This window comes from Staurois parvus, unplaced genomic scaffold (genome assembly GCF_062004578.1).
Source record: "Staurois parvus isolate SC_StPar_1 unplaced genomic scaffold, SC_StPar_1.0 ptg000167l, whole genome shotgun sequence".
NCBI lineage: Eukaryota > Metazoa > Chordata > Amphibia > Anura > Ranidae > Staurois > Staurois parvus.
Genome location: NW_028317963.1, coordinates 129,920 through 153,817, shown reverse-complemented (window position 1 = coordinate 153,817; position 23,898 = coordinate 129,920). Strand labels below are relative to the sequence as shown.

At 47.5% G+C, this 23,898-nt stretch overlaps 1 protein-coding gene across 1 annotated transcript in view; it reads right to left on the bottom strand.

Moving 5' to 3' along the window:
• The window catches only part of DUS2 (dihydrouridine synthase 2), a gene marked incomplete at its 5' end in the record, with an annotated part of 554,363 nt that overhangs the window by 402,947 nt on the left and 127,518 nt on the right, over window positions 1-23,898 (bottom strand). The window contains one exon of the mRNA XM_089676359.1: window positions 11,889-11,975. Within this exon, the coding sequence (XP_089532485.1) occupies window positions 11,889-11,975 (87 nt within the window). The remainder of the gene's footprint in view (window positions 1-11,888; window positions 11,976-23,898) is intronic.

Below are 23,898 nucleotides of genomic sequence, written 5' to 3'. Positions count from 1 at the left end.
GCTTATTGTCAAGGTCCTATCTTTTTACCAGAGGTTATGTTACTCCATGTGCTGGCATCCATCTTGGATTTCTGCAGAGCATGGTGGGAATCTTTTATGCCTTCAGGTCTCTGAGGTCCATCCTCCAGAGGGGTGTGGCTGATGACATATAAGCCTGTGTTCCGCAGATGCTCTTTGCACTTGTGTCTTTGTGTTGCTGTTACTCTGTTCTGACTCTCGTGACTCTCCTGGAATCTGACTCGGCTTGTGACCTGACCATTCTTTGTGTTCTCCTTTGATCTGACCCTCCGTTGCTGAACCCGGCTCGTGACCTGTGATTCTCGTCTGCTGTCCTGTATCGTTTTGTCTCGTTGTTGACCCGGCCTGCCCGACTACTCTATTGTCTTTACCACTAGCTACACGCCATTGGCGGCGGCCATTACCGTAGCTGGGGTGCCTCGGGGGCTGCGACCTGGTTCCTGGCTGCGTCAAGTCCATCCCCACCATCAGGGGCCCTGGTGATGGGCAGTCTGGGACTTAGACTCCGCGATCTGAGGGACTTCGGTCTGTGGGTGGTGGTTGTCGTCAGCCTGTGCGTTACATTGTTATTAGGCCTGCCTGTCCGTTTCCCAGCTCCTGCCCTGACATTACACAAGTGCCATGAATCCTGACGGTGCAGGTACGCCTTCGCTCCCAACGTTAGTGGCCAGACTCGATCAACAGGATTACCTGTTGGATCAATTCGCTCAGGCGTTGCAAACTCTGCTTGCACGCACTGCGCACCTTGCTCCTGGTGCTATTAGGCCGGTAGTCACTCCGTTGGTCGCTCCCGCTGCGACTCCGCTTGTTGCGCCCACCACCTCGGCTGCTGCGTCATCGGCGGCACCCAGAGGTATGACTGGTTCTGCCCCTCTTCCACAGCGCTTTGGGGGTGAGCCGAGTCAGTGTCGCGGGTTCCTCAACCAGGTGGGCATTTATTTTGAGCTAATACCCTACGCCTTTCCGTCTGAGAGGTCAAAGGTAGGGTTCCTAATATCGCTGCTCTCAGACAAGGCCTTGGCCTGGGCAAATGCCTTATGGGAGAGGTGATTCAAAATTTTTCCGGTTTTGTCAATGCCTTCCGCAGGGTATTCGACGTACCGGCTCGTTCCGCCTCGGCGGCCAAGCTGCTCATGACCATGCATCAGGGTTCACGGACCGTGGCCGAGTACGCCATAGAGTTTCGTACCCTGGCGGCAGAGGTGGGTTGGAACAATGAGGCTCTGGTGGCTGCGTTTTCCCATGGTCTTTCTGACGCAGCTAAGGAACTGCCTGCGAAGTTGGAGGAGCTCATCTCTTTCCTGATCCTGATTGACACCAGGCTCAGGGAGAGGCCTTCACTCAAGGAACGCCTGCGGAGGCCTTCCAATCGACTGGCACCTACGTTTTCTGGCCCACCCGTTCCTCCCTCTCCTCCCACACCTCCTGGGGATAGCTTGTCTGGAGGTGAGCCCATGCAGCTGGGGTTTGCTCGCCTTTCCGAGGCAGAGCGGGTCGCTCGGCGTCGGGAGGGTCGCTGCCTGTACTGTGGCCTCGATGGACACTTTCGTCCGTCTTGTCCGGTCCGTCCGGGAAACGCTCGCACCTGAAATCCTGTCGGGGACAGATCTTGGGTGGAGTTTCGTCATCCTCGGCGTGCCGCAAGGATAAACCACTGATCACCATTGTCCTCTCTTGGAAGGAGGGCTTGGTGACGGCCCAGGCGTTGGTAGATTCTGGGGCCGGTGGGTTGTTCTTGGACAGCTCGTTTGCTGCGCAGCACTCCATTCCCCTGCAGGCTCATGCTACCCCATTGGTTCTCGAAGCAATAGATGGCAGGCCCCTGCAACCGCCGCAGGTTACCCACGAGACTGTCAATTGAGGTAGCTATTGGGGCTGTTCACAGGGAGTTGGCCTGTTTTCAGGTGATTTCTTCCCCACACTGTTCGGTGGTTTTGGGGTATCCTTGGCTCCAGAGGCACAATCCAACCTTCAATTGGCGAACAGCCGAGATCCTCTCATGGTCTCCACAGTGTGGGGCCGGCTGCATCCGGGGGCCGGTTAAGGTGTTGTGTGCGTCCTCGGACTCTGCGTTGCCCACCAACTATGGGGAGTACCTGGACGTCTTTGATAAGGTACGCGCTGGTGCCTTACCTCCGCATCGTCCTTACGACTGCGCCATATCCTTGCAACCCGGTGCCACTCCTCCGCATGGCAGGGTGTATCCTCTCTCGGTTGCGGAGAATAAGGCCATGGAGGAGTACATTACGGATGCGCTTTCTCGGGGGCACATTCGTAAGTCTACCTCTCCAGCAGGAGCAGGTTTTTTTTTTGTAAAGAAGGGTGGGGAATTGAGGCCTTGCATCGATTATAGGGGTCTCAATCGGATCACCATCAAGAATGCCTACCCAATTCCTTTGATTTCTGAGTTGTTCGACCGCCTTAAAGGAGCAGCAGTCTTTACCAAACTCGACCTCAGGGCGGCGTACAACCTCGTACGGATCAAACAGGGGGATGAGTGGAAGACCGCGTTTAACACCAGAACCGGGCACTATGAATACCTGGTGATGCCCTTCGGGTTGTGTAACGCGCCTGCGGTTTTTCAGGAATTCATAAATGATGTCCTTCGTGACTTGTTGCAGCAGTGCGTGGTGGTTTACCTGGATGACATCCTGGTTTACTCTACCTCCATGGAGTCCCATATCCAGGATGTCAAGCAGGTGCTGCAACGATTACGGGAGAACGAACTCTTTTGTAAGCTCGAGAAGTGCGAGTTCCATCGATCCCAAGTTGCCTTTTTGGGCTACATCATCTCTGCGGAGGGATTCTCCATGGACCCTCAGAAGGTTGCCGCGGTTCTGCAGTGGCCTCGTCCCAATGGTCTTCGGCCCATTCAGCGCTTTCTGGGTTTTGCCAACTACTATCGGAAGTCCATCACGAACTTCTCTACGTTGGCGAAACCTCTCTCTGATTTAACCAAAAAGGGGAATAACCCTCACGAGTGGCCACCCGAGGCCATCTAAGCCTTCGAGGCCCTGAAGTCCACCTTCGTTTCGGCCCCGATTCTGTCTCATCCCAATCCTGGGTTGCCTTTTGTCCTCGAGGTTGATGCATCTGAGACGGGAGTGGGAGCCCTCTTGTCTCAGCGTCGGTCACCCGAGGGACCCCTACTTCCTTGTGGGTTCTACTCCAAGAAGCTTTCCTCCGCAGAGTGCAACTACCAGATTGGAGACAGGGGGTTGTTGGCCATTATTCTGGCTCTCAAGGAATGGAGGCATCTGCTTGAGGGTTCTGTGGTTCCGGTCCTAGTTCTCACTGACCACAAGAACCTCACATATCTCTCGGAGGCTAAGAGGTTGACGCCTCGTCAGGCCAGATGGGCCTTGTTCTTGTCACGCTTCAACTATGTGGTGTCCTATTTGCCTGGTTCCAAGAATGTCAGGGCTGATGCGTTATCACGGCAATACTCGGAGTTGTCCAGGGAGGACTCTGAGCCAACCTCGGTTATACCTCCGGATTGGATCCTGGCTGCCATTCGCACCAGTCTGACTTCTCCTCTTGGGGAGCAGATCTTGGCGGCTCAAACTGACGCTCCTCCCGAGAGACCGGAGGGTAGATGCTTCGTACCTGAGGAATTGCGCACCCGCCTGCTGCGTACATACCATAACTCCAAAACGGCCAGGCATCCGGGGAGGAACCAGTTGTTCTGGGTCGTCTCTCGCTTATTCTGGTGCCCAACTCTCCGTGCCGACATTGCTTCGTATGTAGTGGCATGTTCGATCTGCGCCCAGAATAAATCTCCACGGCATCTCCCATTGGGTCTCCTGCAACCCATTCCCAATGGGGAGCGTCCTTGGTCACACCTGGGTATGGACTTTATTGTAGAGCTCCCGGTGTCTGTGGGTCATACAGTCATTCTCATGGTCGTCGATCATTGTTCCAAAATGTGCCATTGCATTCCACTCAAATTACCAACAGCGCAAGAACTGGCCACAGTCTTTTCCAGGGAGATTTTTCGCCTGCATGGGTTGCCCAAGGTGATTGTCTCGGACCGCGGGAGTCAGTTCATGTCCAGATTCTGGCGGCCTTCTATTCCCAGTTGGGTATTAGGCTCTCCTTTTCTTCAGCCTACCACCCGCAGTCCAATGGAGCTGCGGAGCGTTCCAATCAGACCCTAGAGAAATTCCTTTGTTGTTACATCTCGGACCATCAGGACGATTGGGCCGATCTCCTGCCTTGGGCAGAGTTTGCCAGGAACTCGGCGGTCAACTCCTCCTCCAGAATGTCTCCCTTCATGGCCAACTATGGGTTCCAACCCGCAGTATTACCTGAGAGGTTCTCACCCCAGGACATTCCGGCTGTGGAGAACCATCTTGCTGCTCTGCGTTCTTCATGGGGGCAGATCCAGAGGGCCTTGAGGGACTCAGCTCAGCGCCAGAGGTTCCAGGCTAATCGCAGACGGCTGCCCGCCCCTTCATATCAGGTCGGTGATCGGGTGTGGTTGTCTACTCGCAACCTCAATCTTCAGGTGCCCACACCCAAACTAGCCCCCCGTTTTGTTGGTCCTTTTCGCATTCTCCGCAAGGTGAATCTGGTGGCCTATGCCCTAGCCCTTCCTCCTGGGATGCGGATCTCAAATACCTTCCATGTATCCCTGTTGAAACCTCTGGTCTGCAATCGCTTCACTACCTCTCTGCCTCGGCCCCATCCCATCCGGGTTGACAGTCATGAGGAGTATGAGGTGAGCCGGATCCTGGACTCTCGATTGGTGCGCGGTCGGTTGCAGTTTCTGGTCCATTGGCGTGGTTATGGTCCCGAGGAATGTTCCTGGGTTCCTTCCGCGGATGTCCATGCTCCTGCCCTCCTCCGCGCTTTTCATACCCGCTTTCCTCAGAAACCTTTTGTTGAGCCGCGGAGGGGGAGGGGCCCTTGAGGAGGAGGTACTGTCAAGGTCCTACCTTTCTACCAGAGGTTATGTTACTCCATGTGCTGGCATCCATTTTGGATTTCTGCAGAGCATGGTGGGAATCTTTTATGCCTTCAGGTCTCTGAGGTCCATCCCCCAGAGGGGTGTGGCTGATGACATATAAGCCTGTGTTCCGCACATGCTCTTTGCACTTGTGTTTTGTGTCTTTGTGTTGCGGTTACTCTGTTCTGACTCTCGTGACTCTCCTGGAATCTGACTCGGCTTGTGACCTGACCATTCTTTGTGTTCTCCTTTGATCTGACCCTCCGTTGCTGAACTCGGCTCGTGACCTGTGATTCTCATCTGATGTCCTGTACCGTTTTGTCTCGTCGTTGTTGACCCGGCCTGCCCAACTACTCTATTGTCTTTACCACTAGCTACATGCCATTGGCGGCGGCCATTACCGCAGCTGGGGTGCCTCGGGGGCCGCGACCTGGCCCCTGGCTGCGTCAAGTCCATCCCCACCATCAGGGGCCCTGGTGAAGGGCAGCCTGGGACTTAGACGCCGCGCCCTGAGGGACTTCGGTCTGTGGGTGGTGGTTGTCGTCAGCCTGTGCGTTACATTGTTATTAGGCCTGCCTGTCCGTTTCCCAGCTCCTGCCCTGACACTTATACACAAAACAAGCTGCAGATCAAAATATCATTATAAAAAATACATACGTGCCAAAATAAAAACACCTCCCACCTCCCCAAATCCCCCACACATACATTTCTCACCATGTTTGTCTGAAAATTGCATTTCATTCTAAATAAAGCAAACTTGGAAGAGCAGAGCAATTGACATGTGTTAGGATTACAATGCAAAGATAATAAACACACAATCATTGTACAATAACACACAAACACACCTTAGAAGGAAGAACATGCAAAACATTTACAGCCCACATCAAAATACAGCGTGTGTGGCCTGGGGCAATTCACCACAATATCTCTTCCTCCCCCAAACCACCACAGAGAAGGACTTGCAGAAAATAATGTGCCTGTACAAGGCAAAAATCAGCCATTACTGCATCTCTTTATATAAAATAGGCCACACCCACCACTGTCATTCATTTGGTCAGAGAAAGTGTTTGCACCTAATTCTCTTCCCACCTGCGTTAACCCTTGGTATACAGGCCCCACAAATCAGAGTCAGAAAGAAAGCCACAGTGAAGTATACCTATGCAGCATACAACAGAACATTGAACAGGGATGTAAAAGGGAACCCTATTGGCAATATTTCTTGGCCCTATGGGCACAATTCACTCCAGATTATCGCATGAGTTAAGGCAGTCACATGACCACATCTCGCATGCAATACTGAAAATGTCAATTCACTTTTGCTAGTATGCTGCATTTCCCATAAATCGGAAAAACACTCAGGAAATCAAACATAAAAAGGCCTTACACCCCGGTCACATCAAAGCGGATTTAGAAATTGTGCGACGTAAAGTTAAGATGCTGATTTCCTTACGATTTGCAAGAAATCTGACACAGATATCTATGCAAATCATCACAAAAGTAGTACATGCACTACTTTAGAAATCAGTGTCGGAAACGCACCCATGTGACTGCTCTAATAGACAATAGGGTGCGACTTGGCATACGATTTTCAAGTCTCATGCCATGCAAATTGCATGCCAAGTCGCATCCAGGGTGCACGATTTCAGGTGCGATTTGGGAATTGAAATTGTACCTGATATCCGATCTAATGAATGTGGATGTGAGTGTCTTAACGTAAGCGATTTGCTGCAGCACAATTTCAAAAGTAGTTCTTTTCTAACTTTTTCAGCATTTTGTAGTGATTTCACATATAGACTACAATAGAAATCACAATGCAAAACACAATTGAAAATGCAATAACTCATTGGTAAATCTACAGAAAACACGGTGAAATTGCCAACAAAAAGCACAATTTTAAATCACATCTAGTGTGAACCAAGCAGGTAATTCAACAAAGGAAATACATCTTTGAAGGCATGTGGTATCTGCATGCTCGGATAGGGGTCTGTGATGGATTTGGGGGGGACTCCATGCCATTATTTTATTTTATTTTTTTTTAATCCTTTTCTCTCTCTCGCTCACTCTTCTCATGGTTTGACAAACTTTCCAAAAAGGAGGTGGAGTGCAAACCAGCATTATCCAATCAATCATTAGTCCAGGCCCATATCTCATCCCATCCTTTGACATTCACATAAGGTGCTGCTTTAAAGGTGTTTGAACAGACAAGGCCTCATTCTAATTCACATTCTAGGGATCATTTAAACAGAAAGCAAAGATGCTGCCACCAGCACATGTATGTTAGAGTAGTCACACGGAGATCATGCAAATTCATTGCTGTGGTTGGGATTCAAACCAACAACCCTAGCGTTGTGGGGCAGCAGTGCTAACCACTAATCCACGGAGCTGTTGAACACTAATCCCACCTGTATTTCTGTGGTGTGAATCAACCCTAAGTCCCTGGGCAAGGTCAGTGTAACTAGCCAGATATCTCAAATGTGGCACAAATGTTGTGCTATGTTGCCAATTCAGATGAATGTTGGTTCCATGTATCCCAATACAATGGATTGCAATACTAATACAGGCGTACCTCAATTTACCAACACCTCGGTTAATGTAATTTTCGGTTTACGAATGAAAATTAATTGAAAATAATGCCTCGGTTTACACAATTGTTGATAATTTTGTTTCGCAATACAAAGTGTATGTCGGCACTGATTTTCAAATGCAAATGCCAGCCTTTTTTTTTCTTCACTATAGTTCACAAGCTTAGAAGTCACTTTCCCCGAAGTTACAGAAAACTTTGTATCTTTTAATAAACTCAAAGTAAACATTGTTTCCTTTAGGGATATAAATTCCAAGAAAACTTTCTCTTTTAGCTGGGGGAAGTGACAGGTGAATTTCTGAGCTATAGTGAAGAAAAAAAAAGGGAAAATTACATTTAAAAACCAGCACCATAATAAATAAAAAAACGGCATGGGGTCCCCCCTCTCATCCACACCAAGCCCTTCGGGTCTGGTATGGATATTAAGAGGTAACACCACGCCGAAATTAAATAAAAAACAGCGTGGGGTTCCCCCCAAAATCCATACCAGACCCTTATCCGAGCATGCAGCCCGGCAGGTCAGGAAAGGGGGGGGCGAGCGAGCGCCCCCCCTCCTGAACCATACCAGGCCACATGCCCTCAACATGGGGCGGTGCTTTGGGGCAGGGGGCTCTTCCCCACAACCCTGGCCTTTTTTCGGGGCGCCATGATATCGTGATTGACGTTGCATCTACTTCGGGGGACATTGTTTTATTAAAGGACTTGTCAAAGACCCTGTACTGTGTTTTTTTACACTACACTTTTGCTTTTTTTGTGAATTAGTAGCGGTACCACGTACCGCAGACTCATTCACGTGGGGGGGCGGGATCTGGGGGCCCCCTTGTTAAAGGGGGCTTCCAGATTCTGATAAGCCCCCCGCCCGCAGACCCCCACAACCACCGGCCAGGGTTGTGGGGAAGAGGCCCTTGTCCCCATCAACATGGGCACAAGGTGCTTTGGGGGGGGAGCCCCCCTGCCTCAAAGCACCCCCCCATGTTGAAGGCATGTGGCCTGGTTTGGTTCAGGACCGGGGGGGGCGTTCGTTCCCCCCCCTTTCCTGACCTGCCCGGCTGCATGCTCGGTTAAGGGTCTGGTATGGATATTGGGGGGGACTCCACGCTGTTTTTTTTTTTTTTTTTAATTTTGGCGTGGAGTTACCCCTTAATATCCATACCAGACCTGAAGGGCTTGGTATGGATGAGAGGGGGAACCCCACGCTGTTTTTTTTTTATTGCAGACCTTTATTTTTACATTCAGCTGTCAAAATAAATATTATCTAGACCTTCGAAATAAGTAAAATCATTACAGATATAATTATAAAGGATAAGAAACAAAAACAGAATCAATAGAACTAAGGAAATTAAATTAGAATACATAAAGATATGCCTAGTGCTGTTTGTTAAACACAGTAGACGCGACCGAGTGCCATCTGTCAGTGGTCTTCACACAGAGATTTACTATTGAAGAGCGGCTAAAAAGCAAGCGCCCACAGAGGACGTCTAAAATGTGTTCTGCACATGCGCATTTATATCGGCCAAATAAGCTGCACCAGCATCTAGTTTTTTTACTGTATCTACTTGCTTAAAAAAAAACATAACACATTTTAATTTTTTTTGAAATGGCAGATATTGTTTAAAGTGAAGTCCTGATATTTGGCAAAGCAAATTTCAAAGTGAACATGTTTCTGCAGTGATTTTTCATGGTGTTAGACGTTCCTCTTAGCAAGTCTGCTTTTTGAGTCTGATTCCTGATCTGTGTCTCGTTAGTAAATTCGATTTGGCATCTACTTGTTGACGCTTCTCTTTAGTAAATCTCATAGCAGGGTAAAAGTAGACGGTCGCTAGTAAAAATTAGACGTTCGCCCACGGAAATGCGCCTAGGCACAATAGTAAATCAGGGTCATAGCTTCATGTTACAAACCCTGTATCCTGGTGAAAAAATGGGGGGAGCACACTGAAATAGTGTTCCCCCACTGCCAAGCAGACCCCCGCAGGACAAAACCAGGGGGGCAACTCTGTGAGGAGACCCAGGCCAGATAGCTACAGGTTGCAGGCAAGCAAGTCCTATATCCTGGTGGGAAAAAAGGGGGGGGGGGGGCGCATGGAAAGTGTCCCTCCCACATCAGCAGACCCACACTGGGCAAAACCATGGAGCCACACGGTGGTCAGGGGGCCCAGTCAGGAGAAGGAGCTACACATCTCAATCAGGTATGCCCCGCATCCTGTGAGGAAGATAGTCTGGGAGCCTGAAAATTACAATGTAGGAACAAGCACCCCAAGGGGCACCTGCAGTCCACCACCATGCCCAAGGGGGAGGGAAGCGTCTACTTACTGGTCCAATTGAGGTAGCAGGTAAGGCTCCTGAGACAGATCCTCCTCTACACTGAAGCGGGGGGCTATCGGCCGGGGTAACACTGACACGGCTGGCTGCACCAGTACAGGATGGGGCTTGTAGCAGCCGACCCAGCACTGTGCTACAGGTTTGTGCAAGCTAAAAGGCCAGACTGGGGTGACCACTGGATTTAGATTATCTAGCGCAGGTGTTGATTGAAAAGTAAAAAGGGGAAAGGGGGATGTGAAATAAACTGGCTTGCAGGCCCGATCCTTAATGTGTACTATTATTTTAGAAAGGTAGTGTATAATAAGGCTTTGAGTAAGACTGTCCAAAATTATCCATGCCCATGTATACAATCCATGTGATCAATCTGGTATGAAAGGTTTCATGTTTCATTTTGGTGAGCTTCCAATTCGTCAGACCTCGGCAACCCACTCTGGAATAGTCAGAACCACATTTGTGTACCAATGTCTGGGGATAAGGGCTTTGGCTGCAAAAATAAAGAATCTACTTGGAGATTTCTTTGCACAAGATATTGACCCTGGGAATATTAAGAACATAATTAGGGGCTGGAGTAAACGTGAATGGTGAGGAAGTTAATTGTACATGGATCTGGGACATATTTTCCCAGAAGGGTTTCAGTAAGGGCAGCTTCATAACAGGTGCGATAGAAGTGTGCCATATAGGAAAAATATGGGTCTGTATGGTGGTACACCGAAATTACATTCTAGTTCGAACAAAGTGAGTGCGCAGCATGCATTAAGTGCTGGTGATTAGATAAGAATCTGATAAAATGGGAGAGCTATAGCCTCTGCCTGGTGGACATTCGTGGTGAAAAAGCTGGGAAAGAATGCACAGGGAACCATCTCGCAGACATTGGATAATAAAAGGTTAGATAAAAGAAAAGTGAGGGATTAAAAAAAACAAAAAAAAAACATATTCATACTCTCATATTTAGATGCAGTATCGCTCCAATGCTGCCTCTGTCCCCAACTGCCTCTGCGCTGAAAACTGAGCAATCAAAGACCGCTCAGTCTCAGTTCGTGGGTCCCCTCTGAGCAGAGTGGTGACTGTTAGTCACTCCTCTGTTCCTTGAGCATTCACTGGCAACTAGGCTGTGGAGGGGGTGGGTGCGACTGGATCATGCTCTCAGCAGCAGTAGGCTCCCTGTGCAGGATCCCTGCCAAGCCTGGATTGGCATTTTGACTTCCCACTGTCAGCTTAATCTGAGTCACAGGAGTGCAGAACTAAATGTACTCCTGTGACCTACAGGTGAAATATTGCAAAAAGAGCTTTGGCCATACATCTACTTTAGGTTGCCTGCCAATGCAGAAAGGACTGTACCCCTTGTGCAGGTGGAAACCCCAGGTTTGGTAGAGGTGAACCGATCCAAAATGTGGGATAAATATGTTACTTCAATGTTGTGAAGAGCTGACCCCCCTCACCAGGGTTTTTTTTTAGTTTGGTGAGTATCTGTTGACTGTGTACGGAGTTTTTTCCTTTCAGATGTATTTCAACAAAATACACTTCAAGTGAGTGAAGAATTAACAGGGAAGAGTTATGGGGACTGTAAGAGAGGTATAGACAGCAGGCATGTGATTGGCTAGAAGTTTCAATTCTTTTTTTTTTGTTTACACGTTAATGAGGGAGATTGGACAATAATTATTACGTAAATAGTATCCTTGAAAGGTTTCACGAGGACTACACAATGGGCCTCTAAGGATTGTGATGGAAGGGAGCAGCTGCTTGAAAGTGCATTTTAAGCTCTCAAGAGCACAGGCGATAGCTGGTCTTTGAAATATTTATAAAATTTAACTGTGAGGCCATCCAACTCTGGGCTGTGAACAGAGGGGAGGTTTTAATTGTCTGTAGTAGCTTCTCTACTGTAAAAGGTGACACCAGGTAATATTTTAACTAAAACTGCAGATTTAAAAATTGCTTTGAAATTACATTGACTTGGTAAAGCTTTTAAAAGATTTCAGTGATAAAGATTACACCTACTTCATGAAACCAAGAGATTTCACTTACTTGGCAATAACTGGAATAGATACGGCTTCTGCTATTGCCTTGATAAAGTCACAATGAACAGGGTGATGTGGTCTTTCCTCTTTTTTCCTTTGCAAAGAAAAACAAAAAGTACTTATTAGATTATATATACTTCCAGTGTTCTGTAGGGTATCTGAAACAGCTTACAGTGATTTGGTCTTTTACATCATTGTTGCACATTCATAAAAAAGTAGTAGCATTTTTTATATCTTTAGCTATAATTGTAAACCAATAAACCTGCGCCTCAGACTAAATAATAAAAGTATGTTAATGATAAAGAAACGAGTAAATAAAAATAATAAACAGGCTTTCTGCATATGTGTACCAATCTGCTGCTATTCCTACACTCCTTATGTGTAAGTGCTAATGTAACTGAGCTAGGTGAAAACACTTTTTCAAACTGATTAAAATTAGTATACAGTATAAATAGTGGCAGTAAAGACAAAAGCAACATAGTGTAAAAGCTATACAATATCAAGTGTTCATCAAAAATATAGTCCATAAAATTGTACACTGCTCTTCAATATTCTTCAACCAATTTCTTCTGTGAAAATAAATCACCCATGTGCCACCACTTTTAACACAACCAACTCACAGGATTGCCATGAACCTCTGATGTATTGTGGGTCATACAGGACTTTTCCCCTTTAAGGGAGGGGAACCCCAGACCCAGTATAGCTCTCTCTCTCCTTCTACAACAATCTCTCTCCCAACTCACCAAAAAGAAGAAAAAAACTAGCATGGTGTAAAATACTCACTTAACTAAAATCACAAAAATGCTCACTCACACTAAAATGTGCACAACCTTGCACCAGGGATACAGTGCTCAAGTATATAAAGTATCAGCTTTGCTGCTACTACTGGTTTGCAGCGCTAGCCTCACTTCTCAAACAGGCATACCTCTCCTTCCGAATCACGGCAGCGAAATGATGTCATTTCCTGTTTGCCTGCACCAACGCAGCGTTTTGTCATACTGCCATCTTCAGGGGGTGTGACAGCAGCGCAGCTACATTAAGGTACACATTTTTAGCAACCTGCTATTATCATTGTAAGGTTTCATGTACACTGGGGCTTTCTCCTGGAAGGAGAAAAGCAGCTGCAAAAACACTTCCATGCTGCGTTTTTTCATATGTGTTTAGGCGAATTCATTTATTCTGCTTACTAAAATGAAAACTCTCAAGTGCCTAGCCTAAAAGAGCGTTTAGATGTGTTTGGACACATCATTTTTTTCTGTCAAAGTGGTCCTCTGTTGAAAGCACAAGGGATAGAGTTTATTTTCTGCCTCTAAAAAAGCAGCATTTTTGAGCTCAAGTATTATTGAGACCTTACATCAACTAACAGCCTGCTAACAGAATAATATAATGATGTATCAATATATATGTCACTACAAATAATTAACTGAAACATGAGAAAGCAAAAGGTGAGATAAAGCAAGTGATTTGTAATAATGTGCTTCCTTCAGGACTATGCTGAGATTTAACCCCTCCTTATAAATGGAATTTAAGATATGCCCTGTGGAGATGATTCTCTCTAAAGTGCAAATCTAGATAGTGAAAATTTAAAGTTTACTGTACATTCGATTTTCACTCTTTTGCATAAAGGCACAATTTAAAATGTACTATTTTATGTATTAACTCAGTGCAGTTATACATTGTAGATTTAGCAAAAAATGTAAGCTATATTGTTTTTGTGTGGTAAAATGATTTTAGTGTATTTTTATTGAAAGTATTGTTTTCATAAACATTTGTGCAAATATCACAGAACCTTCTGCGTGTGTTTATCCTGATTCCTGTGTCTGACCTCTGATCTTGACTTGGCTTCCTCCTGACTCCACTTGTCAGCTAGCTGCCCTGACCTCGGCTTGTTCTCCGGATTCTGCCTCTGCCTACTGCCTCCACCGATGCTGACACTGGTCTGTAACCTGACTTCTCTCTTGTTGGCCCTTTATGCCTGATCTGCCTGTCTGCTGCCAACTCTGCTTGTCTGACCCTGCATCCTGCTCATCCAGCCTGCTACAGCTCCTCAGTCCAGCACACTAATCCAGCTCATCTGCCTGTTACCAGCCTGCTTTGCTGTGACATCTGCCTGCTGCCAGTCTGCCCTGCTGTGACATCTGCCTGCTACCAGCCTGCCAGCTGAGATGACTGCCTGCCGCCAGCTGCGCTGTTCCTGGCATCCTTCCAGCAAACTAGCTACGCAGATAACTAGACTGATCACAGGCACTTCTACTTCATCATGTTCTCACTATCAGTGACCCCTGAGCCGGAGCTGTACGAGAGGCCTTCCTCTGCATGTCAGGCTCACTAAGCAGGTATTGTAATGTTACACTTTCCCACATAACCTTAAAGTAAAGAAAAGATATCTGTCCTCTTCTCAATCTAATTTGTGTCTGCAGGATACCCTATTGCTGGAAATTTCCTGTTTATCTGCTACTGCAATGGGCTGCACAGCTGAAGACCTGCAATCCTTCCGTGAAAGCCTCGACTTTAAAAATCAACTTCCGTGGAAGATCTTTGACAGAGAGGCCCATCTCACTCCAGATGCCAAAGATCTCCCCCATCTGCCTCACCACCACCTGCAGATCACCAATCTCCACAAAGTGGGAGTTTGCGTGCCTTCCCTGCCTATCGCAGGCCAAGACAAGACTGAATTTGCAGCGAGTCTCTTCCTCTTTCTTTCCCCCTATCTGGGAACTTCCTGCATACTCTATCCAGGGAACTGTGGAAACCTTGCTTCTTGCCCAATTAATTCCATTTCATGGGGTCTACATTAACTAGTTATGTCAGCTGTTACTGCCTTTGCCTTACTCTAACTCTGCCTGCCCTTAAAGCTTCTGGATATACTACGCTTGCACTTCCAGGAAAAGCACGCCATGCTCATCTCATTGCTTGCTATGCCCTGCTACTTTGGAAGTCAGAGGTTGTTTTCTCAGACCCTTTCTCTCCTGATCCTCCCCTCTTAACTACCCATCCCTCCCTACCCTTTTTTGGATATATGGTCAGATCTTTAAGGTATTGAGAGAATCCTTCCTCTTGGTCAGGGGGCTATTTTCTCCACTCCTTGATAAGAGATACAGTATATATTATTGCCCTGCAAATCCATCTAGCTGCTTTGCTGGTGATAAATTTCCAGCTTGCTCTGAATTCCCACCTGCCATTCTCCCATTGTTTGTGCATGTTGAACCCATCCACCCCTTTTGATTACAGAATAGATGGATGTTCTTACAATTCTCTAAGCCACTAATCTCCTTAATAATTCTCAGATCATATAATTATAACACCTATTATAATTCTATTTATATTTATGGGATGTATTGCTGATTGTACCAGCTAAACATCTTGTCCACCTAGATCTAGCATTTCTATGATTGCCACTGGTTGTTACTATCCCTACTTTTGATAATTGCTATACAGTTGACAGAAGGTAAGCCTCCTGCTTCCTCTGACACGATTGCTGCTCTTCCTCTTCCCCCTCCCCCACCTTTACTTTACTTTTGGTGATGGTGTTTAGGGGATCTACTTGATATCCTATCTCTTTATAAATGCTGACCCTGTCGATTAGTTGCTGGAGGCTACTCAGGAGGGTGAAGTGTGACCCTGCTTTCTGCCTCAGCATGCACTCTGCTGGGTGCATTTTCCACATTTTGTAGTCTGCAGCTTATGGCTGCTCTATCCATTGATGCCGAATTGTGAACCCTGGACTTACTTTGTGACGCTGAGCTATCCTTCTTGCGTTTCACCCTTCTCTATAATGTTTTGTTGCCGTCTCTTTTAGTGCTCAGTTGACCATTCACCCTTTGATTGCTAGGCTGTGCACAATTTTCATCTCTTGCAAGTGATCTATAAGCTAGCACATTTTGTCCTCTCTTCCCCTGTCCCCCCCCCCCCTCTAATTTGTCTTGTTCCATGAGAACTTCTTTGCCATATAGGACCCTCTATGATTTTTCTTTTTAGATTGTCTGTTCCACAAACTTTTAGAGCCTTAGGGGGTTATTTACTAAAACTGGGGAGTGCAAAATCTGGTGCAACTCTGCATAGAAACCAATCAGCTTCCAGGTTTTATTGAGAAAGCTTAATTGGAAAAAGCTGAAGATAGAAGCTGACTGGCTACCATGCACAGCTACACCAGATTCCCCGTTTTAGTAAATCCCCCCCTTAGAGTTTTTATTATGGCATTTTGAAGGGGATGGCAAATTATAAGACCATTTTCAATAGTCTGCAAATGCTCTGCCATGCATATTTCTAGTGTTCTGGTCATTGGGCTGAAGTATTAAAACCCACATGAGGATTCAATCAAGCATGTAAACATAGGTTGTTTTGCATGAGATTAATATATTCATTTTAAGACACTTTCATTTATGTTAAAAGTATAAACTGACTTTTTAAGATGGACATTTTTTATTCTTACAAGCCAAACAACTGCATTGAGGAAACTATCATTAAAATTATTAGAAAAGCTGGTCAGGGTTTTGACATTATTGACTAAACTTTTGTACTATTTATGGTATCTAGTGATCATTCATGATCATTTTTTTATTTTAAAGGTCTTTATTGGTAAATGGTGACAATAATAAACAAACTGGAAAGGTCAAAGCATAAGATAGAAGACATATAGTATAGAAAAAAGTTACACAAGCTGCATTGCACAATCTCATAGTGTAAACCAGAAGCATTTCCAGAAATAAGAGTGAAAAAATACACGATCTACCCAAATAGGAAGCATAGACATGATGGAATGGAGACAGGGTATAGAGAGAGGGGCAAGTAGAGAGGGATAAACAAACAGAAGAGAGACCTACTGGGCCGTCCAAGGCTACCAAGCTGTATGAAACTTTTTAGGTCAGTTCCTGTTCATATACGTCAACTTATACAAAAGTAAGACAACATTAATCGATGACTCACAAGCTGACACAGTAGGAGAAGTGGAAGAGTTCCACTTGCAAATAATTTCTTAGCAAAGTACAGGAGAAAAGAAATCAGCAACTTCGTATTGTGGGGTCTCTAAGCATTATCCTGTATACTTTGAAAGGCCAACTCAGGGTCAAGCAGCTGAGAGTGATGGCAGCTCCTTAGCCTGACTCCTGCTCTCCCAGGGACACCATCACTCCTGGACCGATGGGCATCACTCCTGGCATCTCACAGGACCGACAGGTCCATACGGTAAGCGGGGGCCACGGAGCTACCCGCCCTAATCCCCGAGGGAGCCGCTGCAGGCCTGCAGCATAATAGCGGCCTCCATCTTCTCGCAACCGGTGCCCGCCTCCTCGACCGGTGTCTTGAGCTTGCAGACAGCGGCCACCTCACACAGCAACGGAGCTCCCCCTCTCCTGGACTCGGGCCCCTGCTACAGCCCACTGTGGAGGACTGGTGCCCTGCAGGAAGACCTAGCTTTGCATCCCCAGTGAGTGCCCCTACTCTAGCCCCAGGCTTCCCGGATTTTAGAGGCCTAGTAGGCAGCGCAAGACTCAGGGCTCAGTTTAGAAGGCAAACACCCTTGAGAGGGCATGACTGCCGTTGAAGGAAGCCAGGGGGACCCACTTCCTCTCTTGGGCCTCTGGCCTACACCTAGTAACCCCACTGGGACACAACTACTCCCCATGCTGCCTCCTAACCCCTCGCCACATCCCCATTCAGAGTGTCCCTGACCCTTACTCACACAGGACCCCCAGTACACCTGGTGGTTTACAAAGCTACGGCCGACGAATCCCTTTTCTTCACGTGTGATACGCAGTGATCCTGAGGAGGCAAGACCGCATTGCTGCAGTCTTTACTAAACGTTGTCCGCTAAGGGGAGACTAAGGGATCGCTACTCTGGCCAAGCTGACCAAATCAGCAACTAGTTCTACTAAAGCTTTTACCAATCCCGCCAAAAGATCTCAATCTAAAATGAACTCACCTCAACCCTCGCCTGAATATCCATCTTTCTCCCAAGAAACTGGCTCCCAATTAGAAGATTCATCTAATGACAGTCTCCAAGTCACCCAGAACGAATAAGCGGATATGACGATCCGTGACTCAGCCCTACTTAAGAAATCCAAACTTTGTCAAAAGGGACTGAACACAGCCACGGAAAAACTTAACACTAAGATTACATGTGAAATTAGGGACATAGGGTCCCAAATAGACGATATCAAACATAAAAAGGACGGCGCCATCCTTGTAATCAACAATCACAAACAAGATATTAATACAATCAAACTGGACCTCTCTTCCGTCTTACAAAAACTCGAAGACTTGGAGAAACGTAGTAGGAGAGGTAACTTTCAGATCAGAGGCCTCCCAGAATCAATAGAGGACTTGAGCTCCACAGTCACAGCATTACTACAGGTACTCATCCCTGGAATCCCAATCGAACGCTTGGAATTCGATAGAATCCACAGAGTCCTGGGCCCGAAAAGACCTGAGGGTTCCCATTGAGACATTATCATTAAACCTACTTTTTACAAATCTAAAGAAGCGGTCATGCAAGCAGCCTGGTCTAAGAGAGACTTGACCTTTCAATCCCACAAATATCACATATTATCTGACCTTGCTCCACAAATGCTTAAAAATGCAGAGAACTGAAGCCTTTTCTCCAGACACTACAGAGTCAATGCATCAAATACCGCTGGAAGTTCCTGTTCAAATTAACCTTTTCTTTCCAGGGTCACCCTCATGCTTTCTGCACACCTGAAGAAGCCCAGCAAGTCCTCACAAGGCTACAACTTATACTACCATCTTCCACTGGTTCACAGACTTTGCAGACCTCACCCCGCAAATCTCCTTGCCTTACTCCCCTCTGGGAACCTCCTCCCTGAAGACGACTAGTACAGAGACAAACCAAACAAGTTTCCTGACCAGATATTCTGGAGGATTGAATTCTGTTGTACTCCCCATCCCGAATATCCCTGTTTTAAATGAGCCCACCTGCTTCAGAGTTGTCACTGGAACCTTCGAACCTCCATGCACTAACTCTCACATTTGTTTTTTAGGTTCTTATGTCCTTTCTTGACTCCACCAGGGACTGTGGGCTCACCGCCATGGTCAGGATTCGGATGAAGCCTTTACAATGTCATGCCCTCTTTGATGTGAAGGTAGTGGGGCATACTCTGTGCTTCCCACTTAACGCCCCACCTATCTATGCTTTAGACAGTGGTCCTTCGGCTCCATTAATCATAGCTTCCCCTGATCTCGACTGTACGGTTGGCGACTCCTTATTTCTATTCCATTTAACGGTATCTCACTATGTTATCGAGTGTATATGCAAGATGGCGCTCCTACCCGTGCTCACTTTCTCCCCATACCTTCTTTCCCTCTCAACTCTTTCCTCCTCCTCCTCCCCCACCCTCTCTTCTCCTTCCCCACCATTTTCTCCCCCCAACGTTCTTTTCTCCTCCCCTTTCTCCTTTCTTTTCAGGTTAGGTTGTTGTAATTAGAAAACATTCAAAAAATGAACTAAAGTTCATTATACAATGTGTGCCTGGGGGGGTTCCCAGTAACCCCCAACTATTGCAGTTCCTTTAATCACTGCCTTCGATTGCTTAGACAATCCCTGTCTTGACACCCCTGCGGTTGAGCCTTCGACACCTTACTTTACTATACTTCCATTTTTAATTTTCTTTTATATTTCCCAGGACGCCTGACCATAACTGTCAGGAATGGACTCGCCAATAGTGGTGGGACTCACCTGCCTTGTGGTTTGCAGTACCAGGACTGGCCAGCGGGTGCTCTCAGCAACCAGAGGCTAACTTCTGCAGTCAGCCAAAACACCTGAGGCTGATTGCAGGAGGTGCATATAAGGAATGGCCAGACTTGCAATCTGGGCCTTGGTGTATGTTTTCCCAAGGGCCCCTGTACCTGCATCCTGTCTGCTTCCTGTCTGATCCTGCTTGATCCCTGACTCTGATTGAACTCTGCCTGTCCTGACCTCTGCTATTCCTGACCACTCTCCGGTCTGCTCCTTTGGTACCTTGTCTGCCTGATTGTTCCTGACCCAGCCCGTCCGACTACGCTTAGTATTTTTCTTTTGTTATCTGTTGGGGGTTTTGGTTTGGTTTGTTTTCACTGTGTTTATGTTTAGTCTTGCACTGCATTTATGTATTGTTTAGTCTTAAATAAATTATATTGTTTATACTATATCTGAAGCCTGCGTTTCCCTGTGTCAGTCCACACACTTCTGGTCATACCCGGGGCCCTGACATTACACCAAGGCCAATCCTGACCAGAAGTGGCTGCACAGGAAAGCCCTCTTGGCTTATTGTTGCTGGGAAGGATGAAACTTGATGAGGTGGTGTATTTGTCTCTACTAGTGTTTGATGACACAGATTATGCTTATCAGACTCTGAAGAGGAGTATACCAAGGATCAACTACTAGAGTGCATAAGGATCGCTCATTGCCTAGTAGATCAGGGCACAGAGTTCTCCGAGGTGCAACCATTGATTCAGGTTTGTGCAGAGTTGGTTTCATCTGGTACCCCCGAAAGCAGGGATGAATTTTTGCCGCCGTTTAGTGCCGACCAGGTAGAGTCCCTGGTATGGTTATTGGAGGATGATGTAGATTACTTTCTGGAGCGTTATTCTGCATGTTCACAACAGGTACTAAGAGACTGTATAAACGCAGTGCAGTCTTTCACCAACAGGCTTTGTGTAAGCTGAGCTTTGTTCAACCCATACTGCAGACATGGTCAGACTTGTTGCACCCAGCCTCAGTCAGCTTGCAACGTCATTCCTCTGCTCAAGGCACTCTTCCTGCATCCCCAACAGCACCCCCAGTGACTGCCCAGTATACTCTGCTAACTATCACATATCAGTCCCCTGCTCCCACTCGTTGCACCTATCCTTTCTTTAACCCTGTACAGAGGTCCTCTGTAGCAACTGCTCCCTCCTTTGTTCCATCCCCCAGCTCTTCTCTGCCTACAGCTGCTCTATCCACTTACAAACCTGCGCTTACTTCCTGTGCTCCAGTAACTAAAATCAGGAAAAAGCGAAGATTCTTTCCAACCAGTACCATCCTGCCAGTATCTAAACCGGTCAGCCTGCCGTCTGAGAACCCGCCTTCCGTGGTTCAGCCTGGTGCCACGGCACCCGCAATTCAGCCTGATACCCTGATGCCAGATGACTCGGCGCCCGCAGTCTTGCCAGATGACTCGGCGCCCGCTGTCGAGCTTGACGACCCGATGCCCGCTGTTTTGCCAGATGACTCGGTGCCCGCAGTCTTGCCAGATGACTCGGTGCCCGCTGTCGAGCTTGACGACCCGATGCCCGCTGTTTTGCCAGATGACTCGCCGCCCGCAGTCTTGCCAGATGACTCGGCGCCCGCTGTCTTGCCAGATGACTCGGCGCCCGCTGTCTTGCCAGATGACTCGGCGCCCACAGTCTTGCCAAACGACCCGGCGCCCGCAGTCTTGCCAGACGACTCGGTGCCCGCAGTCTTGCCAGATGACTCGGTCCCCGCTGTCGAGCTTGACGACCCGGCGCCCGCAGTCTTGCCAGATGACCCGGCGCCCGCAGTCTTGCCAGATGACTCGGCGCCCGCAGTCTTGCCAGACTCGGCGCCCGCAGTCTTGCCAGACGACCCGGTGCCCGCAGTCTTGCCAGACGACCCGGTGCCCGCAGTCTTGCCAGATGACTCGGTGCCCGCAGTCTTGCCAGATGACTCGGTGCCCGCAGTCTTGCCAGATGACTCGGTGCCCGCAGTCTTGCCAGATGACTCGGAGCCCGCTGTCTTGCCAGATGACTCGGTGCCTGCTGCTCTGCCTGGTGGCCTGGTGCCCGCTGCTCCGCCTGGTGGCCTGGTGCCCAGCCTGATGTGCCTCTGTCCGGTGCCCAGCCTGATGTGACTCTGTCCGGGGCCCAGCCTGATGTGCCTCTGTCCGGGGCCCAGCCTGATGTGCCTCTGCCCGGGGCCCAGCCTGATGTGCCTCTGCCCGGGGCCCAGCCTGATGTGCCTCTGCCTGGGGCCCAGCCTGATGTGCCTCTGCCCGGTGCCCAGCATGATGTACCAGTCCTTGATATCCCGCCAATTACCGTATCTGGGCGGTGGAACATTTTGCCCATTTAGGACGGTTTGGAGCGTCCTGAGGCCGCTCCTTGAGGGGGGTACTGTCAGGAATGAACTCGCCAATAGTGGTGGGACTCACCTGCCTTGTGGTTTGCAGTACCAGGACTGGCCAGCGGGTGCTCTCAGCAACCAGAGGCTAACTTCTGCAGTCAGCCAAAACACCTGAGGCTGATTGCAGGAGGTGCATATAAGGAATGGCCAGACTTGCAATCTGGGCCTTGGTGTATGTTTTCCCAAGAGCCCCTGTACCTGCATCCTGTCTGCTTCCTGTCTGATCCTGCTTGATCCCTGACTCTGATTGAACTCTGCCTGTCCTGACCTCTGCTATTCCTGACCACTCTCCGGTCTGCTCCTTTGGTACCTTGTCTGCCTGATTGTTCCTGACCCGGCCCGTCTGACTACGCTTAGTATTGTTCTTTTGTTATCTGTTGGAGGTTTTGGTTTGGTTTGTTTTCACTGTGTTTATGTTCAGTCTTGCACTGCATTTATGTATTGTTTAGTCTTAAATAAATTATATTGTTTATACTATATCTGAAGCCTGCGTTTCCCTGTGTCAGTCCACACACCTCTGGTCATACTCGGGGCCCTGACAATAACACACTTGACACTCCATGGTTCATCTCTGGGTTCAACAGCTATTTCACCCTTTATCCGCTATGATGGGTACATCCAAATTCACTATCGTATCCCACAATATATGAAGAGAGGAACGAGCGCTGGATATGACAGGATTCAAGCTGCTAGCATAAAGGTAAACCTCGTATACCCCCTTCATCAAAAGTCAAATACAAAAAATTGCAGCGCTTGAGTGTATAATACAGGGAATTAACATGAATAGCAGATTTAAACATTCATATTTTGACATGCACCAGATCCCACACTCTTAAATTGTTGTAAACACTAATCAGATAAGTAATGAAGATCTATCCGACTAATCAAGGTGCCTATAGTGATGGGGATGTTAAAGTCATAAGTTCTGTGATGTATCCAAACAAATCCGTGACTTCCGTGATAGGGGAATAACTGTATAATGCACTAACCAGATAGCGCAAGTAAATGCGCATTGGAGTATAATGACCTACTCCTGGTCACAGCCAGATGGTCCTCAGCGTGAAGCCCTCAGGAACACCAGTGCACCACTCTTGCCGTCTCCTACCACCAGGGGGAGTGCGCCTCTTTACAGTAACACGAAATCACTTTATATCCTCTATCGCCAGGATTGGTGTGCTTTCATATCAGGAGATCATCTCAGGGGCTCAGCAATAAGACCCAAAAGAAAGAAATCTTGATAGCGTAGTATTTTTATTCAAAGGTAAAAAGTAAGTAATACACTTACATGGTAATGTCCAACAAAAGCTGATGCATAGAATCCAAAAAGATGGCCGACAGTCAGATGCATGAAACAAGTGGATGATCAATGGTATGAGAGGTGTCCTTATCCCACAATGTACAGGGCTTTAACTCCCCTCGGAAACGCAAGTGTGCCTTTACCCACTACCGTGTTTCCCCGAAAATAAGACACTGTCTTATATTTATTATTTATTTCAGGTACTTATATAGTGTCGTTAATTTACACAGTGCTTTACATATATATTGTACATTCACATCAGTCCCTTACCCTCAAGGGGCATACAATCTAAGGTCCCTAACTCACATTCATACATACACATACTAGGGACAATTTAGACAGGAGCCAATTAACCTACCAGCATGTCTTTGAAGTGTGGGAGGAAACCAGAGTACCCGGAGGAAACCCATGCAGGCACAGGGAGAACATGCAAACTCCAGGCAGGTGGTGCCGTGGTTGGGATTCGAACCAATGACCCTAGTACTGCCAGGTGGAAGTGCTAACCATTTAGCCACTGTGCTGCCCCATCCACAATTGCCTGTCTTATATTTTTTTTGGCTCAAAAAAAGACACTAGGTCTTATTTTCGGGGTAGGTCTTATTTTTA